This window comes from Danio rerio, chromosome 5 (genome assembly GCF_052040795.2).
Source record: "Danio rerio strain M-AB ecotype USA chromosome 5, GRCz13ab, whole genome shotgun sequence".
In the NCBI taxonomy this organism is placed as follows: Eukaryota; Metazoa; Chordata; class Actinopteri; order Cypriniformes; family Danionidae; genus Danio; species Danio rerio.
Window position 1 is genome coordinate 7,165,304 of NC_141025.1, and position 23,252 is coordinate 7,188,555.

The 23,252-nt window shown below is 36.6% G+C and overlaps 1 protein-coding gene across 11 annotated transcripts in view; it reads right to left on the reverse strand.

The window, feature by feature from the left end:
• msi1a (musashi RNA binding protein 1a) overlaps positions 1-23,252 on the reverse strand; it is a 143,354-nt gene that overhangs the window by 70,351 nt on the left and 49,751 nt on the right. For 4 of the 11 annotated variants that reach the window (NM_001443418.1, NM_001443417.1, NM_001443419.1 and 1 more), the window contains 4 exon segments: positions 16,585-16,669; positions 16,763-16,844; positions 17,396-17,436; positions 17,935-18,253. In NM_001443418.1, coding sequence (NP_001430347.1) covers positions 16,585-16,669; positions 16,763-16,844; positions 17,396-17,436; positions 17,935-17,999 — 273 coding nt within the window. In that variant the 5' untranslated portion in view covers positions 18,000-18,253. 11 annotated transcript variants of the gene reach the window in all.

Here is a 23,252-nt window from a genome sequence, read left to right on the forward strand (position 1 = left end):
CTTGTGTGTTCATTGCAAGTATGAATAACCAAACTGGCGTGTTTATTAAGCAGTATTTGTTTCCATTGTCAGCTAATTTAATCAAACAGCACGTTCAGATATTGAGTCCAAGGAAGCTCATTTGAATTTAATTTGTGTTCTCCTGTAAAACAAATGGAATGCTACATGTGCTGTTATTACATATGCTAAAATATAAGCTGCATTAGTATAATTCTTCCCCTGATGGTTATGATATAGGCAGGAATGATGCATCAAATTTTGCAGAACATTAATAAAACAATGGATGAAACAGATAAACACTTGTATTGAAGGAGAAAGATTTGCTATACATGTTTGTAAATATCTTGCAATAACCTGATGTTTATATAAAAATTTGGTGGTTTAAATTTAGAAAAAAAAATAATCAACAAATAAATACAAAATATATACACATTATTATGAATACTACTATTATTTACAATATGCAATTTTTGTTATCATTAGATTTATTATTATTACTATTATTATTATTATTATTATTATTATTATTATTATTATTATTATTATTACTGATACTATTATTTAGAATAAATGATTTTTACAGTTAATTTATTATTATTATTATTATTATTATTATTATTATTATTATTATTATTATTGTTATTATTGAAACTGGTACTATTATTTATAATAAATATAAAAATATTTGTTATAATAAAATAACTTATAATTATTATTATTACTAATATTATTTAGAATAAATTATTTATTATTAGGGCTGCACGGTGGTGCAGTGGGTAGCACACTCGCCTCAGAGCAAGACGGTTGCTGGCTCGAGCCTCGGCTGGGTCAGTTGGCATATCTGTGTGGAGTTTGCATGTTCTCCCTGTGTTGCCGTGAGTTTCCTCCAAGTGCTCCGGTTTCCCCCACAAGTGCAAAAACGTGGTAGAGGTGAATTGGGTAGGCTAAAATTGCCCATATTGTTTGAATGAGCGAGCATAGATGTTTCCCAGTGATGGGTTTCAACTGGAAGGGCATCCGCTGTGTAAAACATGTGCTGGATAAGTTGCCGTTTTATTCTGCTGTGGCGCCCCCAGATTAATAAAGGGACTAAGCCGAAAATGAAAATGAATTGAAAATGAAAATTTATGAATTTATTGTTAATAATTTGTTATTAATATGATCATTGTATTTTATACAATAATGCTAATGTCTTTTTATTGATTGTACATTTAAATAATATAAAAATTTTAAAACATCATAATGTAAATAATGTGTAATAAAATAGTAATAAAGCTTTTCAATCATGCAGACCTACTAGTAACAATAATGCCAAGTAAAAATTCCTAAATAAAGTAAATTAATGTATTATTATTTATTATAATCAATTATATATAATATCAATTTACTTTTTAGATTTATATATTTCTTTTTAATTGTGTTTTATTTTAATATTATTATAAAAATAATTAATATTATTACATTTTTTTATTATTATTGCTGTTTTTTATTATTATTAATAATAATATTATTACTATAATTTTTTTAAAATTATTAATATTATTACAATTCTGCTTATTATTTTTCTTATCATCAATTATTTATATATATATTTTTTAATTGTGTTTTTATTTGAATTTTATTATTATTTTTACAATAAATATTAATATTATTACAATTATTATTACTGCCATTTTATTATTGCTAATTATTATAATTATTATTATTTATTATAATCATTATTAATAATAATTTTTTTTTATATTTATATATTACTTTTTAGTTGTGTTTATTTTGACATTATATTGTTATTAGCGTTTTTAAAATTCTTAATATTGTTACTATTATTATTATTATTGCTGTTTTTTATTATTATTATTATTATTATTATTTAAATGATTACAATTAATTTTATGGCTGTTTTATTACTGTCTATTATTAATATTATTATTAAATATTACTGTTTATTTCTTTTCTTGATTTTACATGTAATCAATAATCAAAGAAATTTTTTGAATAATTGTAACAACATCATAGTAGTAATAATAAGTAATAAAATAGTAATAATGTTCAATCATAGAAACTGGTAAAAAGCACTATAAATCCACTTCCAACACTTTATCAACCAAACAACAACACATTTTCCACCACCAAAAACACCACAACATAATAGCGACAGGACTATTATTACACATTATGCACAACACATTCCCCAAACATGAATTACCTTGTTTTAAAACATGCAAATAACACTACAGCATATTTTTGCACATGGCAAAAGTATTATATTTGATTGCTGCTACTTAACGAACTCTTACTCGGCCATGTCTGTTTGTAATTTAGCCGTATTTTTATGAGTTTCGACAATATGACCTCTCATTTCCAGAGCTCAGACACCCCTCTATAAACCTATCCTCTTTCACTCGCTCTTCTGAGGGCCGATAGCATGAAAAAAACACTCTCAGCATGGCACATTCTTTCTGTTTTCAACACACACACAATCACAATATCCTTCTTTCATATCCTCGCATGGATAGCGAATACAAGAGAAACAGCAAGACCTACATAAAAAAATAAAAAACAAGAGACAGCATGAAAACACTCTACAGTTACGTGCAAAAACTTTACAGGCACCACATCAAAATATCAAATAAAACAGGCAGCACATTCTGCCATCTGTGTTACAGATTCTTCAGGAATCTCACCAGAAAAAAGCAACACAGCTGAAAGTCAGTGAGGAGCTGTTTGCACAACAGTCTTATCTCTCAAAACTGCTTCCTGTTATTGTGAATCCCTCCCATTCAGAGACCAATAGAGTGACCTAATAACCCCTCCGGCGACCCCACCAAAACACTACCACAACACAGCACACCAAAAGCCCATTCACAGCTGTCAATACACAATTAACACACTCATTAGCCTTTGTGCTAAAGCAGAGCTTCCGTTTTGAGGATACCTGAGGGTTCACATCACAGGTAAGGCCTCTCACAATAATCAATATATGGACTTATGACACATGGACATGACCTCGATCATTTTTGGTGATGCAATATGTATCGCCCATACTTTTTTTTTTTTTTATTAACAAGAACCAGCATGTACAGTTTTCTTATACAATACAATACAATAAAATCACTTTACATTTCTTAACAAGAATGAAATAAGTGAAAAAACAAAGGAGAAGAGAAAAAAAAAACAGGAGAGGGTACATAATTATCAAATTACATACAAATATGTTTCGCACATTTTATAATTTTAGTTATTTACAAGAGTTAGTAATGCACTTTTTTTTTTTTTTTACAGGAAATGCATATATACAAACATTTTATGTAAAAATGTTAAAGGAGGGGCATATATTAATTGTTTTAATTGCTTTTCTATTTTGAGACTTGGAAATTACTTTTATATACATTTGAATCTCTCTCTCTCCACCTCTCTCCCGCTTCCACCCATACAGTGGCTCCAATTGGCTACCACTGCCCAGCTGTTTGCCGTGCCCCCCCTGACGTCACCCACGGTCTGAATTTGTGTGTTGTGTTGTATGTAGGGTTGTAACAATATACCGGTATGATGGTCTACCACGATTTGAACGTGCACGATTATCATACCATGAACAATTGCATATCAACGGTTTTAACCCTTAAAGACCGAGACAGCCGCCCGCGGCTAAAAATAAGTATTGCTCTTAAATGTTTAATAACTTTTGATCCGCTGATCCGATTTATACAATTCAAAGATTGGCATAAAGAAGAGAATCTCAGCTTTCCAGTGCTGTATCACATAACATTCGACTTTCAGAGGCTCCGGAATCAGTGCGGTTACGTCATCAAAATTTGACAACGCTGATTTGACAAAGAAACGCTCGTCACTGTGTCTCCGGACAAACCAGACATGATACATTAATGCATTGTCCCTCCTCCATGCCCAGATTGGTTCAAACTCGCTATATCACAACCAATAAGCATAGGTTTCGCTTTTGTTTGTGGACCAACAATGAGCTTTTTGAACAACACGGAATGAGAGATATAGGCATACATTTCTGCGCGGCTAAATAAAACGCAAAAAAAAGTTTTGCATGAAATAATTCTCATACTAAGTACTTTTGCATGCACAGCAGCACAGAAACATGACAAAACAGTGACACAGCAAAGACGAAGTGCTGCTCTTGCTGTTTTCAAAAGACGCAAATGAAGGTGCAGCTGTTTGTCTGCATTGCAGACAACCATATCCAAATCCATATCCACAGACAACCATATCCATGCTGGCACATAAAACCTAAGGATGTTCCATATTGAATCTAGTTTCGTTATGTAACTATTTATAGTATAGTAAATATTTATATCTATTTTTTTACTGAGGATTTGCACCATGTTTATTTGGAATTTGACACATTATTTATTATTTTCTTATTTTTTATTTGTTCATTGTACAAGTGGACACATTCTCTCACCTCAGCGGTCAAGATTAAGTCCTGAAAATCTCAACATGCTTACATTTCTTCATCACAACCTAGACTGAAAAAAACAACGCTTTAAATACATGTTTACAGCCATAAACTTGGTATTGCACTTTTGGTCTCCCATTTATCCTGCTCATAAGGAAGGACAGTTTAAGTTTATTTTTGTCTAATCTTAAAAGACCTTGCTTGTTTATTCCTTCTAATTTAATTTATTAAAATGGGAGATTTTTCAGTTTATTTTTATAAAAGACTTCTATAGTTCTATTAAAATGGTTATTTCAAAAGTTTGTTGAAATAAAACTTTTGTTCAGTCAGAAAACGTGTTCTTATTCTTTTCAGGGTCTTTGCTATTAGAATTACTATTTAATACCGTATACCGCGAAACCGTCAAACCGTGGTATTGTTTTAGACGATTATCATACCGTAAAAAATTCATACCGTTACAACCCTAGTTGTATGTCAGTAAAATTGATATTCATTTTCAGTGTGTTACAATTTGTTATGTGTCCGTTGTTATTTGTCTGTACTCCATTTGTCTACCGTCAGTGTTGTTTCTGAGGTTGGAGAGTGGGACAGGTAAGAATGTCATGCGACAGACATTGTGCACACGTAGTTTTGAATATCATTGTTGTTAGACACACCAGGTAAGGGGCGTGCTCCACCCACTGTACTTTTCCCATGGTATATTAGAGTAGGTTAGGTAGTGCGTAATATATGTGAAGATTACTTTTTAATAACTGCTGTATTTTTCTTTTGGATAGTTAGGCTAGAGGTTGGGCCAATAGATTGCTTTGTTTTATTTATTTCTATTGCTTGGACACCGCCCGCGTCTCATTTCTCCAACGCTCCCATCAATCTGGTCAAACATCTTGTGTCCCATTTGTTGTCTGTACATTTCAATGTGTCCTTATAAATATTTAATGTTCTTTCTATACACATATTTTTGCATTTATTATTATCACTATCTTTGTAAATAAACTCACTTTAGATTAGATTAGATTAAATTCAACTTTATTGTCATTACACATGTACAAGTACAATGCAACGAAATGCAGTTTAGGTCTAACCAGCAGTGCAATAGCAGCAAGTGCAGTTATAGAAAAACTATGGTGATATTTACAGATGGATGTACTATCAACATTGGGTCCCACTTTATATTAAGTGGCCTTAACTAATATGTACTTACACAGGAACTAATAGTTTGTTACAATGTACTTATTGTGTAAATACATGTATTTACTGTGTACTTATGCTTGATTAAATACGTGTATGTAATTACATCTGTTATTAACTTTTGTAATTACATTTGTAAATACACTGTTGACCATCCCTTACACCTTTACCCACCCTTAAACCTACCCCTGCCACCCAACCTGTCCATAACCCAACCTCTATCCCAACTGAAAAGCACCACAAGTGTTCTCAAATACATTATAAACACAGTAAGTACATTGTATTTATTTTTTCATGCAAGTACATAGTAGTTAAGGACACTTAATATAAAGTGGGACCCAACATTATATACAGGTTGGATTAGCTATTAACAGATTTACAATATATGAATATATGTGCAGGTTGCGATTAATAATCAGTAGTGTGCAGATACATAAGCATGATTACAAGTGTATATGTGACGATATATGAATATATGTACAGGTTGTGATTAATAATCAGTAGTGTGCAGATACATAAGCATGATTACAAGTGTATACGTTACAATATATGAATATATGTACAGGTTGCAATTAATAATCAGTAGTGTGCAGATAAGCATGATTACAAGTGTATATGTACAGTCGGTGTGTACATAATTACAAATGTCCATGTGCAGTGGGTATGTACAGTTCAAATAAGTAAATCAGTGCAATGTGGTGCAGTGAATATGTGCAATTCTCTTTATTGCATTTGGTTAGTCTTGGTGTTTTGTCCCTCACTTGTTGATATTGTGTGTTTGCTTATGTGTTTCACCCAAAATTAATGTTACTCCCCTTCCCCTTGACTTACCATCTTTAAAAACGTAACAGTAATGTTAAATTTAATTTAAATTCAGCTCACATACAGCTGAAGTCAGAATTATTAGCCCCCTTTTTATTTATTTATTTTATTTTTTTTAATTTCCCAAATGATGTTTAGCAAGGACATTTTCACAGTATGTCTGATCATATTTTTTTCTTCTGGAGAAAATCTTATTTGTTTTATTTTGGCTGGAATAAAAGCAGTTTTTAATTTTTTAAAAGCCATTTTAGGGTCAATATTATTAGCCCCTTTAAGCAATTTTTTTTCTCGATAATCTACAGAACAAACCACTGTTATACAATAACTTGCCTAATTACCCTAACCTGCCTAGTTAACCTAATTAACCTAGTTAAGTCTTTAAATATCACTTTAAGCTGTATAGAAGTGTCTTAAAAAATATATAGTCAAATATTATTTACTGTCATCATCGCAAAGATAAAATAAATCAGTTATTAAAAATGAGTTACTAAAACTATTATGTTTAGAAATGTGTTGAAAAAATCTGCTCTCCGTTAAACATAAATTAGGGAAAGAATTAACAAACGGTGTAATAATTCAGGGGGGCTAATAATTCTGACTTCAACTGTATATTGTTTGCAACCACTTACCTAAAAAAAACCAAGTAAATCCTATGAATCTTTTTATTTCAGTGTGCATATACCCTATAAAGTGGATGTCGTATTGCAACGTTCGTAGTTAAGATGTGCGTGTGTGTTCTCTCTCACACAGAACTAACTAAAGTTGTTATGGTGACGATCGTCCCACATGGCGACCAAACCCAAGAGACAGAAGTGTTGCCAGGCTGAGCCTCTCTCTCTCTGCGCAGCACTACTGTTTAAGCCGTCATCCATCGCTGTAAATACTCCAGCAAAAACATCAGAGGAAAAATGCGTTTAAACATGATTCGGCTAGCCTTGTTCTTTAATGCGCTATGGCTAGGAACAGGCCACAACACGGCCCGATTTTACAACAAACAAACACACACTTTTGTGAGGGCATCTCTGTGTTAAAGCTCGGGCTGGTTTTTGTGTCCGCTGACACACCCACACACTGATCTGACAAAGACCATCAGTGACGTCCCAGGACTCGTATTCAAACACAGCCTGGGTGCTTATTCAAATAGAGGAGCGAGCAAGCACGATCCCCTGGGCAATGTGGTCAAAAGCGGACATCAAGTTCTGGAGCTCCGAATGTATTTGGTTTCATAGTGTGCAGGAAGCTTTCGTGTCAATTAAAGGGATGCTTTCATTCACTGATTTTCTTTTCGGCTTAGTCCTTTTATTAATCTGGGGTCGCCACAACGGAATAAACCGCCAACTTAAACCGCCAACTTAAACCGCCAGCACGTTTTTTACGCAGCGGATGCCCAATTAAAGGGATAGTTCACCAAAACTAAATTGAATAGACCATTTTTATTTACTTGTACACTGAAAAAAATGATGTCTGCAAAATTGTTGCAAATAATTTATATGGGTTGAATTTAATCAAACAAATTAAGTTTAATAATGTACAGCTTAATTTGTTTAAATTCAACCCAAATAAATTGTTTACAACCACTTAACTTAAAAGAATTTAGTAAATCCAAGGAATCATCTTTGAATCATTTTTTTTCAGTGAATCACAAATCTCAAATTTGACTACACTTGAAAAATGATTCATTGGATTTGCTAGTTTTTTTTAAAGGGTCATGAAACCCCCCTCTTTTGGTTCAAGTCTACCTCAGAATTTTTACAAAATTGCTTCATAATGGGCGTGGAGCGCTGTGGGCAGAGGGAGGAGTGGGCGTGGCCAGCTGAGCAGGGGAAAAAGAAAGGAGTGAGCAACTGTTTGCAGCTGGCTCCTAAAATGAGGCACAAATTGCGAGGAGGCCCATGATTTTATAGTTTACTGAGTTAAAATGCAAAGAAATACACAGTAATTTAATGCCCTGCTACGTTATTCATATTTTCATATACACACAACCACAATTTGGTATATCATTATAAAGATAATCACGTTTATATAAACAATATAAATGAGGAGGACGTCTCTCCTCCTGAATCCCTGGGTCTGAAAGCAGAGACAGTGGATAGTGCAGCAGATCTATTTCCCCGTCTATTTCAACTATTAGCACTGCTGGTAATCTGGAGGATTTTAAACATGTGAACACAGCAGCACGGATAGGTGATGTGTCTGAATGGTAACATGCTTAACTGATAAAAGACAAAGTCCACCATTCTCCAATTCTCTTATAGCTCTCTCGACAAAAATACTTGCTGCACACAAACAGCTTTGCTGTATTGGCCCTGACAGAATTGAGGGGAAAAACATGCAACAGACCCCGTGGATAACAGAAACAAACAATACGACCCTTCATGAACGGCTAACTACTGTGTGCCGTATGTAGAGTCCGCGGACGCGGTCTCACCCAGTCAATGTGTCTCACAGCTTCGCTATCACGAAAAATTAGGAAGCAGGTTCATCTCATTGGATAAAAAAAAACTCCACTATGAATAATAATGAGAAACTGACATCATCATAACTTCACTAGCAGATTCTTGCTACGTCACCGACTTTGATCCGCCCCAAAAATGATTTAAAACCCGGAAGATGAAATTAGCTGACAAAAGCTCAAAATTATTCATTTTTTCGCCAATTAAAGCTGACAGCTGCAAACATTGTCTTAAGTGATGTTCAATACACACAAATCTGTTAAAATAGCAAAAAAAGTACTTGGGGGTTTCTTGAACCTTTAAGGTAAAGGCTTGAAAACAATTTATAGACTTTTTTCTTAGCATAGCGACCAGCGTCTTAAGGTAGAATGTTTAGAACTTCCGTTTACAGCATTTACAACTAATAATTTGTGCTCCAACAATGAGTTTCAACAGTGTTTTGTGTGGATTACGGAGTGTTTTTGTGACACACAACTTTGAAAAGTGTGTTAACGGCGTTATAATCTGTCAGATATGGTTCAAGCGCAAGAGAAAAAAGTTCTCCTAGTTCACATGTCTGCCGTCAGAAATACAGTGTGTGTGCGTGTGTGTGTGTGTGTGTGTGTGTGTGTGCAACACACGCAATACTTCACTGCATTATAGAGCAAACCAGATTTCTGGCATAAAACTTAACAGGTAACGTTATGCAAGTCATGCTATCAACAAAAATGACCAATAAAAATCTGTTATTGATACTCTGCTGGCTGATTTGCTGTTGCCATTTATGTTTCATTTAGTGTATTGTTTTTACCACAGTTTGTGTTTTTCTGTCATTTCAAAATGTCACTTTATTTTCACTTTGTGACACTTATTAAATCAGTGTGTCAGTGGGACAGTACAGGCTACGTGTGTGTGTCAAACATTTTGGTGAATTATATTTGTTTGGGCTGGTTATATATTTGAAAGAAAGAGAATCTGTTGACTTTAGCGATGACGAGGCTTCATGAAAACAGCAGAAGATGCCGTCAGACAACGAGGGGAAAATGCCTTACAGCAGCTGTTTTCTCTCCATTAGATTGCATCTTTTAAATGATCAGTCCAGGAGATGGTGCTGATGGACAACAGTATTAGCTCAAAGGTGATAAAAGCAGGTAAAACAGATTAAAACTATTGTTTCAAAGCTGTCCAAATGTGACCGTTAACACGCATCAGCTGCCGACCGGAAGTTCTTAACATTCTCCTTGCGCATACACGCAAAGCATAATGAGTCTATATTGGCTGAATTTAAACAGACAACTTTATGGAGTCAATCTAGGGCCATATATACTTGCAAAATAAAAGAAAGTTTTGCAAACAAAAACTAAAGTATTGAGCAAAAAAAAAAACATTTTAAAAACTAAATAATACGGCAAATAGTTTGATTACTGATATCCATGTAAGCAGTCACTGTCTTTCTCCCCTGCGCCTGTGTCTCCCCTGCAGTCTGTGAAAATCAGCGCGTGCCCGAACTGAAACTCCCTTTTTTATGCAAACCCTTCCCTCTTTCGCCACTCCCACCTAAACAGAGCTAGACGCACCCACTTTCCTGACTGTTTTTTTTAACTAGAGGTGTGAAAACACGCTGCTGAGACCCCGTTTACACTAATGCGTTTTAGTTTGAAAACGCATAAGTTTTGCTACGGTTACGCCATCCGTCCACACTACGCCGGAGTTCTCGAGCGCCGAAAACTGAGCGTTTCGAAAACGCTGGAAAGGCCGTTTTCATTCTGAAACGCAGCTGCTCCGTCTCAGTGTGGATGATGGAAAACGGAGACATTTGAAAACGGAGGCGGGGCTGCAGACATTCGCCTCTCTGATTGGGGCTTTTCCTGAATATTAAGTAGCCTAACACGCACAGTTCAGTCCTGCATCTTCTCCGTGTAAGTTAAAACTTCGCAAGTTTGATCAAGGCTGCAGTCTCTTCTTCTCAGTTTGATATGGAAAACAGACTATACCGAGGACACGGGTAAATCTTCAAAGGGAACAGTGTACTTTATAACTTCATTCACATCACCCTGGCTACGTTGTTTTACTTTCTCAACAATAAAATGTAAACATGATATAAGGAACTGCCTATTTTCATTTTAATATTAACAACTAAACAGACAGCAAAAATGTTGAGGCGCCGTGCTGCAAATATGAGCGTCATCTTCACTGTGTGCATATTTATAACAAAACGGAGCCTACAACAACTGCCTCCTTTCAATTTCAGTGAAAATACGAAACACACCCTCTCTTTGCTGAATATCAGTTTTAATCGATAATGGCCATTATAAAAGTATAACAAACAATAAGTTTATACATTATAGGAAATAAAGGCAAGCAATCAGTCAATATACACAATGTACGTGCTTACATTAATCATTAACTTATCTTTGCGCTCAGCCAAAACACGTTACCTGAGAACAAGTAATAGATTCCAATGTCCAATGAATATGTCGTTAAATAAAGACAACAAGATGAAAGAAATATTCCGTTTAATAAATATAGTGAGATTAGATCCAGCGGGAGATGCTTGATGAGAAGTCCGACTAGCACAGCTCTCATCTGGGTAGATTGGCTACAGCGCTTGCCTGAGAGTGTGTGTGTGGTCACGTGATGTGCGTTTTCAGCGTTTTGGTGTGGACGGAGAGCTGTTCAGAAACGCTGGGTGAAACGCGAGTGTGGACGCGGATCGTTTTCATTCTAAAACGCCGTTTTAAAACTAAAACGCACTAGTGTAAACGGGGCCTGAGACAGGAAGAGGGGGGGGGGGGTATATGTTTTTAAGAGACATGTTTAAGGAATTATATGCAACTGTCACATTTGGCGGATTCAAACAGGAATAAAAACGGGTGTAGGATCCAAGTGCAGTTTTAATGTTGAATATTGTGCAGTGACAAAGACAAAAATCCAAAAATCAAAGTATCAAAACAAACAAACAAACAAGGAACTAAAACAGATTAAACTAAAACTAGACTTAGCAACTGTGACAGGATACAAGACTATAATCAGGAACAACATACCAACAAGGACGAACGACGAACTAACAAACAGTGGTTGAATGGCTGAATATATAGTCCAGGAAATCAACGGGAAACAGAGACAGCTGTGATTGCAAATCAGTATATATGGAAGACCGGGTGTGTGCGTGAAGGAATGTATGGATATGTAGTTCTTGGCCGCGCTGTAGTTCTCTTTTAGAGTTAGTGTCGAACTACAGTGCCCTCAGGTGGTTACTGACATTCATGACAGCAACATCTTTAATTTATTACCTTAGGTATGGCGAGATCTCCACTCAAGTATTATACTTGGAGGGAAAATATGCTTTATGCTATATAAAGCAGCATCAGAATCAGTACTTGGTATCCGCCGATCACCATGACAAGGAATAGGTGCTCGGTATCGGCTGCAAAAATCCTGATCGGAGCATCTCTAGTCCACACATGAAGTAGAATGACAATAAAGCTTGACTTGAAAACTTAAAGTCTCCTCACCATTTACTATACACACCTTCAGTGGTTGTAAACGTACAAGATTTGTTTTTCTGCTGTTAAACATTAAATATGATATTCTGATAAATGTTGGGGGAAAAGCAGCCATTTAGGTTCATTGTAGGAACCAAAAAATGACTATTGAAGTCAATTTCCCCCTAATATTCTTCAGGATGTCTTCCTTTGTGTTCAACGGAAGAAACTCAAACAGGCTTGAAACAAAGGGAAGACGAGTGACGATTTATTTTTGGGTGAACTATCCCTTTAAAAAACATCATGGTTTTGTAATACTGCCACTTAAACACTGTGGTGTATTTCAAATGTAGTTTACATAATCAAATAAAAATGATATTTATTCCACATTTCAAATAAAAATGTTGCCATTTAGAGCATTTTTTGGCATAAAAACAACAAAAAAAGATATGTTAATATGTGATATTTTATAAACAAATATCAGGAGAAGCACAAACAGTTTTTGACGAGGCTAATTCATTATTGACAATCATTGTATTATTCAATCAGTTTAAGTCCAAACCCCTATAAATAGTCAAACACTTCATACCTCGATTTTCTCTCAACCTCAGCATTCCTCCACCACACCAACTTCACACTATTAATTCCGATTCCTACTTAAATCTGAGTGGAAAGCGTTCTGGAGCCAAGCTAGACACTGTGCTTTGACACCTATCTCGCTCTCTATCCTGATAAGGGGAATAACAAGGGTTTGGGTGTCTTTCCTCTGCCCGGACAGCAGGGCAAATAAGCATATTCTATTCAGTCAAACATCTGTGAGTGCGAACTCGTGAAGTTTATTATGACTTTTAAACAAGAACAGCTTCAAAGTTATAAAAGCAATATTTTTTTTTTTGGTTGAATACCTGAATTAAAACACTTGTTATTCCTAATGATGGTCATTTTATGACAAATTAAAGGCAATAAATTACAATATTTTAGATAAAATGTACATGACCTCTATAAAATAATGAAAATTTCATTAGTTGTACATTACCTATTATTATTACATTACTAATTATTACTAAATAAACATTGCTAAAGTAAATACCAACGTTATCATAGCTTTATAATTCTATGCAGATAACATCTGTGACCTGTAGCATCCCAAAGTGTAGGTACTGATCTGTTCTAATAGGCTCGCGAGGATCAGCAATACTAAAGGTCTTAAATACATGCATATGACCATGTCATAACAGCAACATTCACAAGCTTTTAAACTGTTAAAACGAAGTAAAAAAGGCATATTTTGTTGATGACGTCTGTGCGTCCCGTCAAACCTTACCATACTACAAATCCACACACTAGGTTAATCAGAGTACAGTTGAAGTCAGAATTATTAGCCCCCTTTGAATTTTTTTCTTCTTTTTAAATGATTTTCCAAAAGATGTTTAACAGAGCAAGGCAATTTTCACAGTGTGTCTGATATTATTTTTTTTCCTTCAGGAGAAAATCTTATTTGTTTAATTTCGGCAAGAATAAAAGCAGTTCGATAGTGTACTGAACAAACCATCGCTATACAATAACTTGCCTAATTACCCAAACCAGCCTAGTTAACCTAATTAAGCCTTTAAATGTCACTTTAAGCTGTATAGAAGTGTCTTGAAAAATATCTAGTAAAATATTATTTACTGTCATCATGGCAAAGATAAAATAAATCAGTTATTAGAAATGAGTTAATCAAAACTATTATGTTTAGAAATGTGTTGAAAAAAAATATTCTCTACGTTAAACAGAAATTGGGGAAAAAATAAAAAAGCGGTCTAATAATTTATGTGGGCTAATAATTCTGGCTTCAACTGTAAATGCAGGAATCAGAGATTGGTCCATTTTTTGGCCTCGAGGGCCGGTGTCCCGAGCTGCTTGCACTCTCAGCAGTCACACTTTTTTCATTGATTTATTTATTTGACCATAGCCTCACTCTTTTCATTCATTATTTTGCTGCAGCTCCGCTCTTATTTTATTTATTTTCTTGCAGCCCCTTGAGCAAAATGCAGCCTGCCGGTTAATGATGACGTACACTGTAAAAAATCCTGGCTGCCTTAAATTTTTAAGCTGAATTAAATTACCCTTATGAGTCCATTGAACTTATATTATGTTAAACTGACTAAAAATAGCTTGCATAACTTATAAAATTAAGTTAGAACATGATTAACTTAGTTTAATAAGTTACAATGACCTAAAAACACATGTTGTCAGGACTAAATGATGATACAATTTTTACGGTGCAGGGCTCAACAATAAGGACTGCCCAATGGCCCGGGGCCACCGTGTGAGATACTCGGGACAGTAGACAGGATTGTTACTGGCCCGATTGGGCCACTGATGCCCTGTCACTAAAGTTTAATTTGCCTGTGACTACTTGTCCATGTTCTGTACAGTGATGTTTTGTACAGTTTGACGTCAGTTTGGCAGGCAAGCCATCTTTTGTTTTGCAATAAAATGCCTGCACATTTTGCTGCTTTTGTTTGCAAAACACTTTGAATTTAGCTCATTGTACAATTATTAACATTTTTTAAATATTTAAATTCTAGATTTACAAACATTGACACATTTTTCTGTTTTTTAATTTGTGGCTAAGAAATAGCTATTAACATTTTTTTTTTTTGGTAGGGACAGTGAAAACATTTACAGGGCAAGTAAAAATCTGAACCACTGGTCAGAGGCCAATAGAAAAAATCCTTAGCCTTAAACCCTGCGGTGTAATTATTGTTTGACCCCAAACAGCGGCTTCTTAGTGAATATAAGAATTTGAATAATTAATATTAGTGACTATTACACCTGCTCAATGACAATCAGATGATTCACTACATTAATAAATCTGACATAACTTGATCAGAAATCGAAAAAGGGAAGAAAAAGCCATCAATAGAAAGCAATACTGTGGTGAAAAGAGTCTTGCAGGTTACAGTGCAATACTTATTTTTTTTTATTCCAAACGCACCAGCATAACAGCGCTATTGTGGTCCAGTGGTCAGCACGTTGCGTTACGCCGACGAGTTAGAACCTCACCTGAGTATTTTTTTTTTCATTTTTAGTTTTAAGGTGTATAATACTGTTTGGGTTAATTATATAGGTGTACATATTTTATTTTTATTCTTTGTGTGACCACCGTTACAAAGGACTGGATATCTATAAAGAATTTTGCACAGAATATATATTCAGATATTGCAGGAAAGGACATTGGGATGTTTTAAAGAATAGTGTTGGAGATTTAGCTACCCTTTAATCTTCTTATATTTATGAAAAACATTTGAAGTTCTAAAGCAGCTGTTTCCTTGAAAAAGACGTGATAATGTCATTAGAAACTGAATTGGAAATGACCTTATTTTAATAACTGACGATGAACTGAGGTAGGCCGATCTAAGGCTTGAAACTCCAGGGCTGAAAAGGAGTCCCAGTCCGGCCCTGCTGTGTACACTCATAGGCTACTTAGGGTTGATGGAGTATTATTTTATTTTGAAGTCGATTAAAGTATTGGTAGGGACATATTAGTAATTGTTAGATATTGGTGGGGACACGTGCCCTCCATCTATGCCAATTCTATGCCCTTACCCCAACCTCAGAACCATAGAAATACAGTGTTGGTAGCATAATCTGATGGATAAAATGTCAGGAGACCAGCTCGTGCCTAGTAAAAAGACAAATACTGGTTGTGATTTTGTGCCAGCTTCATGTTTTGGTAGAAAAGTTATATGAAAGTGCTTGTAATATTAGTGTCACTGTATATGATTTTAATAACCATGCTACTTTCTGTAATAACATTAGGCCCCACTTTCCTGTCTTCTTTGTAGTTCATACACGCATCTACAAACACTTTTGCTGAATGTTGTTCGAGTCCTAAAAAGTTTGATCCTGCCCTGTTTCGCTCCCCAGGTTGCCATAGCGATGAAAAGCGAGAAAGAACGCTTTCATGCGGCGCGCAGTGCGCCAGACAGACCTGCTGGAACCGCGCGCCTCGTGCATGCGCGTTCAAATGACCGTAGGAAACGGAAACCTCTGCAAAGCATTTATCCCACTAAGGAAAAAAAGATAAGCTGCTGAATATGAAGCGAACATCAAGACAAGATGCAGGAGGAACGAAGCCATAGCACTGCATTTTTTTCTGAATGACCTGAAACCAACGTACGCACTGTAAACGGACTGTGTTTACGCTAATCATCAGCATAGTCGAAGAAAATGATCAAGTACTCACAGTTTTCGAATCCAGCTCGTGTCTGTTTTGGGCCAAAACTTTATCCACACCAGTCTGGTCAACATAGGTGACAAATCCAAACCCCCTGCGCGATATTACGCATGAGAAGAATTAAGTTACAAACACAAACACACAAACAAACAAGTCAGCAGTGGATGTGCGCGCGCCTCCCCCTCACCTCGACCGCTTCGTAACCGGATCCCGCATCACCATACACTCCTTCACCTCGCCGAATTTACAAAAGTATTCCTTCAATCCCTCTGTAACAAGAAAAACACACACACGTATGTTCAATTTAATTCATAACCCCAGCTTAGTGACACAAATTGTTGTACCTTAAACAAAAGCTTGCTGCTACTACAGCTCAGCGCTGACTGCCCATCTGTGACCACTTTGCATCTCAACAATAGTGCTCATTATAAAGCGCTGGTGAGCATTCTTATTATAATGTTCTAAGTTAAGCTGAGTATTTGAATAACAACGCATGCATGCACTCGCAGAGATTTTCCACACGGCATTTATTCAACCACATCAGTGCTTCACCACAAATCACTACGAGCTCGCTAAATATAAAGCTTTCTAGGAAGAGAAGTTCACCTATAACAAACAAGTATTGACATATATGAATGAAACGCTTTTATATACGTGAGACTTCACCCTGGAATAGGTGTTTTCTTTAGGTTTCTACGCAAAAGATCGTAGGTCTAACGTTTTGAAAGTACAAACTGATCCTGTAGGCTCCTAGCAACCCATGCGCGAGACTTTTTTTGTGGAAGTAGCACGCAGGACGGAAGAATCACGCGTGTCTCACCTTGTGTCGTCTGCCAGCTCAACCCGCCGATGAACATTTTGCTGAAAGGTGAAAAAGAGAGTCGGGTCAGACATCTGATTACTGATGCATATGTAAATACAGCAATGAATCACAACAAATCAAGTGGAAAGTGCATTTTCGGCCATGATGGATGGATGGACGCCGTTATTTCCAAATGAATTCCCGTCTCCGATTAAAGTCAGAAGTTTCGCTCGTTCTATTTTCGAACGCGCGATTTAGAACGTTCTAATAGAACACGGCGGAAACAATGTAACAATTCCAAACCTAGCAGATGGATACAATGTAACAGCGCGCGTCCTGGAACGAGGGAACATGGAAACAATGTAACAGTGAGGCTCCTGGCCGTTACATTGTTTCCATTTTGGCTCTTTCGTAAAGGGACCCCGCGCTTGTGTCTTTTGTCTGCGGTGGTCTCTTTCCCTCCAGGTCCCAAGAACTCTCAGGTTTGTAAATCTATTAATAGATCTTCCTCTCGCGAGGGAAAAGTCAAGTGGAGCGCGCGGAAAGGAGGCTTTTACCAGGGGTCGTGCGGGGAGTCCTGCGTGGAGGACGACGGGCTGCTCTGACTCCCTTCTGTGTCCATTCCCGTGTCACTCTGTTGCCCGGACTGTGAGGCGAACGGGAGCCAGGAGTCTCCAACTCAAGAGCGGGTGGCCCGAGGGGGTGGGGGAGGGAGGGCCCGTCTGGAGGAGGACGGGCCAAGCGTGGTTTGCGCACACACGGAGGAACCGCCTCCCGTTTGACTTTTCCCGGACTCTCGTTGTCTGCTCCGTCCCTCTTTCTCTGTGGCCCCGCCCCCGCCCGCTTTCATCTGCTCCTGCTGCTGCTGTACAGTAGCTGAGTCGAAACGTGGTCAGTCGGAAGAAAGGGAAAGACAGACAGATTGAGAAACAAACAGTTGGACAGACAGAAAGACAGAACGATATAGGCACAACAATATACAATGAAAAGCAGCTAATGATGTTGATGATACTCTAGATAAAAAGACAGACAGATAGAATTATAGATTGATTGAAAAAAATAATTAGACGGACAAAAAGACGCACACAGACAGATTGAAAGACTTTCAGACAAACAAACAGAAGTAGAGATTAACAGATGATGACAAACAAATAGACAGACAGACAGACAGACAGACAGACAGACAGACAGACATATAGATAGATAGATAGATAGATAGATAGATAGATAGATAGATAGATAGATAGATAGATAGATAGATAGATAGATAGATAGATAGATAGATAGATAGATAGATAGATAGATAAATGGATAGACAGACAGACAGACAGACACAGACAGACAGACAGACAGACAGACAGACAGACAGACAGATAGATAGATAGATAGATAGATATATAGATAGATAGATAGATAGATAGATAGATAGATAGATAGATAGATAGATAGATAGATAGATAGATAGATAGATAGATAGATAGATAGATAGATAGATAGATAGATAGATAGATAGATAGATAGATAGACAGACAGACAAATGGATAGACAGACAGACAGACAGACAGATAGACAGATAGATAGATAGATAGATAGATAGATAGATAGATAGATAGATAGATAGATAGATAGATAGATAGATAGATAGATAGATAGATAGATAGATAGATAAATGGATAGACAGACAGACAGACAGACAGACAGACAGACAGACAGACAGACAGACAGACAGACAGATAGATAGATAGATAGATAGATAGATAGATAGATAGATAGATAGATAGATAGATAGATAGATAGATAGATAGATAGATAGATAGATAGATAGATAGATAGATAGACAGACAGACAAATGGATAGACAGACAGACAGACAGACAGACAGACAGATAGACAGATAGATAGATAGATAGATAGATAGATAGATAGATAGATAGATAGATAGATAGATAGATAGATAGATAGATAGATAGATAGATAGATAGATAGAGACAAATGGATAGACAGACAGACAGACAGACAGACAAATGGATAGACAGACAGACAGACAGACAGACAGACAGACAGACAGACAGACAGACAGACAGACAGACAGACAGACAGACAGACAGACAGACAGACAGACAGACAGACAGACAGACAGACAGACAGACAGATAGATAGATAGATAGATAGATAGATAGATAGATAGATAGATAGATAGATAGATAGATAGATAGATAGATAGATAGATAGATAGATAGATAGATAGATAGATAGATAGATAGATAGATAGATAGATACTGACTCAGACAGACATACACATAGATGGGATGGATGGATGGATGGATGGATAGATGGAAAGACAGATATATATATATACACACACACACACACACACACACTGAAAGAGACATAAAGGTAAAATCAGACAGACAGATTAACAGAATGACAAGACAGAAATATCATCACTACACTACAGTGATGTCTATAAGAGAACAGCAGCTGATGTCATACAGCATCAGGGTAAGTCAGTGATTGGCAGTCTGGATTGCAGTCAGCCTGAACTGGCATGAAGTCAGCAGCAGGTGATTGGCTGTTTGTATTTGTGGGCAGAAGCAACAGACTGACCACAGCCATTAGCCATTCTCAGGGAGGTGTGCATTGTTCCTGGTAAACAACAGAGTCTCACGTGATATTGTTGTCATTAGTATGTTTTGTTATTGACTGATTTATCGAAATGACATTTAAATGAGTCAATAATGGCATTCAGAGGATTATAATCCTATAATTTAGAATATTGCAGCCTGTTTCAAAACAAAAAGCTGTCTGTTTACTGGGTCTACATGCTTGTTGATCTGAACTTGAATGTAAAACAAACACAATTGATATATAATTGATTATTTAAAGCATACCACAAGCAAATACAATCATACATGCTTCACATAAAGTTTTACATAAAGATTAAAGGCAACCAAGCAAAGCTCAAGATTAATTCAGCCTTGGTGTTACCGGGAACAATACAGAAAGTCATTTTTACCAACAGTGACCAGAAAGTATAACCAAACGCATGCTAGATGAATTATGCTGAATTGTAATAGCATTAATATTGTAGATACGGACTCGTGTCTACTTGTTGTTTGAAACTACATTCATACTGCACACCTTAATTTTATTAATATCGTTGCCTTTTTATGTATGTACCTTATTTTATTTATCTTATGGTATAGAGAGCTCTGCAGTGACGTGAATTTCTAAACAAACAAACAAACAAACAAACCACATGGTCTGTTTGTCTTCTTTTAAAGTAATTTTTTCTTTCGATAAATATAAAAAAATAAATAATTGAAGATGCAAAATGCTTGAACGATTTGAAGATTTAAATGGCATAAGAAATATGTTACGTTTACGCTTAAAAAATAATATACACATTTTTCAATAAATGAATATGTATTATACACATTAAGAATAAACAACATCTTTCTTACGCCATTTGAATCTTTGTTCAAGCATTTTGTGTATGTAGTATATATATATATATATATATATATATATACAGTTGAAGTCAGAACTATTAGCCCCCCTTTACATTTTTTTTTTCTTTTTTAAATATTTCCCAAATGATGTTTAACAGAGCAAGAAAATTTTAACAGTGTGTCTGATAATATTTTTTCTTCTGGAGCAAGTCTACACATTAAGAATAAACAACATCTTTTTTATGCCATTTGAATCTTCGTTCAAGCATTTTGTGTATGTAGTATATATATATATATATATATATATATATATATATATATATATATATATATATATATATATATATATATACACATGTATATATATATATATATATATATATATATATATATATATATATATATACAGTTGAAGTCAGAACTATTAGCCCCCCTTTACATTTTTTCTTCTTTTTTAAATATTTCCCAAATGATGTTTAACAGAGCAAGATAATTTTCACAGTGTGTCTGTTGATTAATTTTTAAAAACTATTTTAAGGTCAATATTATTAGCCCCTTTAAAGGGTACATAGTTTACCCCTTTTTTATGATTTAATATTATTATTATGGTTCAGTGTGCCAGTTAAGGTTCAGTTCAACACACAATTCAGATGTTTTTATTATAATGTGTTAAAAAGTGTCATGTTGGGGCTGTGTACACGGCTCGCTCTTTTAGGGGTGTATTGCTTCATATAAATAAATTAGTTTCGGCTTCCAGCCCAACGTAACATGGGGGCGGAGCCAAGAGCCCCCAAGCTCTCGAATTGTCCCTGTGTTTGCAACAGACAGGCACACAGAGAGAAGCTAAAGCTACATGAGAGGATCAGCATTCAGCTGTACATGTACGACTTGGAGACCAAGCAGAGAGTGCAAAATTATTTGTGTCTTTTTATAGTTTTACAGCCAACTGTGTGCTAGTTTCAAGTGCCGAGCTTATACACCGTGACTTATAACCATGCACACTGAATTAATTTTGACTGAGGCACCGGATGCGCCACTCGAAGCCGCAACACTGCACACCAGACACTCTCAGTGGCGCAGCAGAAACATAAAGTGTACTGAATCGTTGCGCCACGCAGCGCCATGCATTCCAGAACTCCAAACACAGGCTTCCACCAGGTCAAACACAACAGCGCTCCATGTCAGTGGCCGCCCGCGGCGCCCAGCCACCGGCCCGAAGTGCCGCTGCATGCACCCCGACAGAAACCAACGCCCAGAACTCCGAAATGAACAGTGCCGCGCCACACAAAGAGGCGCTTCTGGTATGCGACCTGCAGGCAAGTTCGTTATTTTACTACTAGCCGGCAGCTAGCTCTCTGCAACTCTCACATGGTTGCCCACTGAAGCTAAGCAGGGCTGCGCCCGGTCAGTACCAGATGGGAGACCACATGGGAAAGCTAGGTTGCTGCCGGAAGTGGTGTTAGTGAGGCCAGCAGGGGGCGCCCAACCTGCGGTCTGTGTGGGTCCTAATGCCCCAGTATAGTGACGGGGACTCTATACTGCTCAGAGTCCTTTGGATGAGACGTTAAACCGAGGTCCTGACTCTCTGTGGTCGTTAAAAATCCCAGGATGTCCTTCGAAAAAGAGTAGGGGTTTAGCCCCGGCATCCTGGCCAAATCTGCCCACTGGCCTCTGTCCATCATGGCCTTCTAACCCTCCCCATATCATGATTGGCATATCATCACTCTGTCTCCTCTCCACCAATCAGCTGGTGTGTGGTGTGCGGTCTGGCGCAAAATGGCTGCCGTCGCGTCATCCAGGTGGATGCTGCACACTGGTGGTGGATGAGGAGATCCCCCCCATTGTGTAAAGCGCTTTGAGTGCCCAGAAAAGCGCTATATAAATGTAACGAATTATTATTATTATTATTATTCCAATGGAGAGATGCGCACATAAGGCAACGTGCTTGCACTTTTCCAGCTGCACCTAGTTAAGATCACAGGGAGCTTCTGTGATGCGACCGGGTTAAGTTTAAGGTAGATGCAATGAAAAGTACACATGTTTGCAAACCTACCAAAAGATACAAACAATAATTCCGATTGGAGCGATACTGCGGTGAATGTGTTGTTGAGCCCAATGAGCCTTACATCTAAAAATAGAGCAGGGGTGTTCCTTTAGTGACATCGCTTTGACTCACACGCTGAAAAAGGCAGACCGGAAACAACAAACTAAGGATAAGGTGACGATCCTGTCAATCAATATTGGTGGGCGGGGGGACCGCACTCCTACATCAAGTTGCGGTCGCTCTAAAAACTGCTCCAATTGGTCCACCGTTTCAATGTTGTTAAATTGAAAAAAAAGACTGTGTGTTTATATCAGCCCAATATGACGGTCTATTCAGGGGTGCAACTACACATTTACTGAGGGGTATGCGGGTTCAAATTT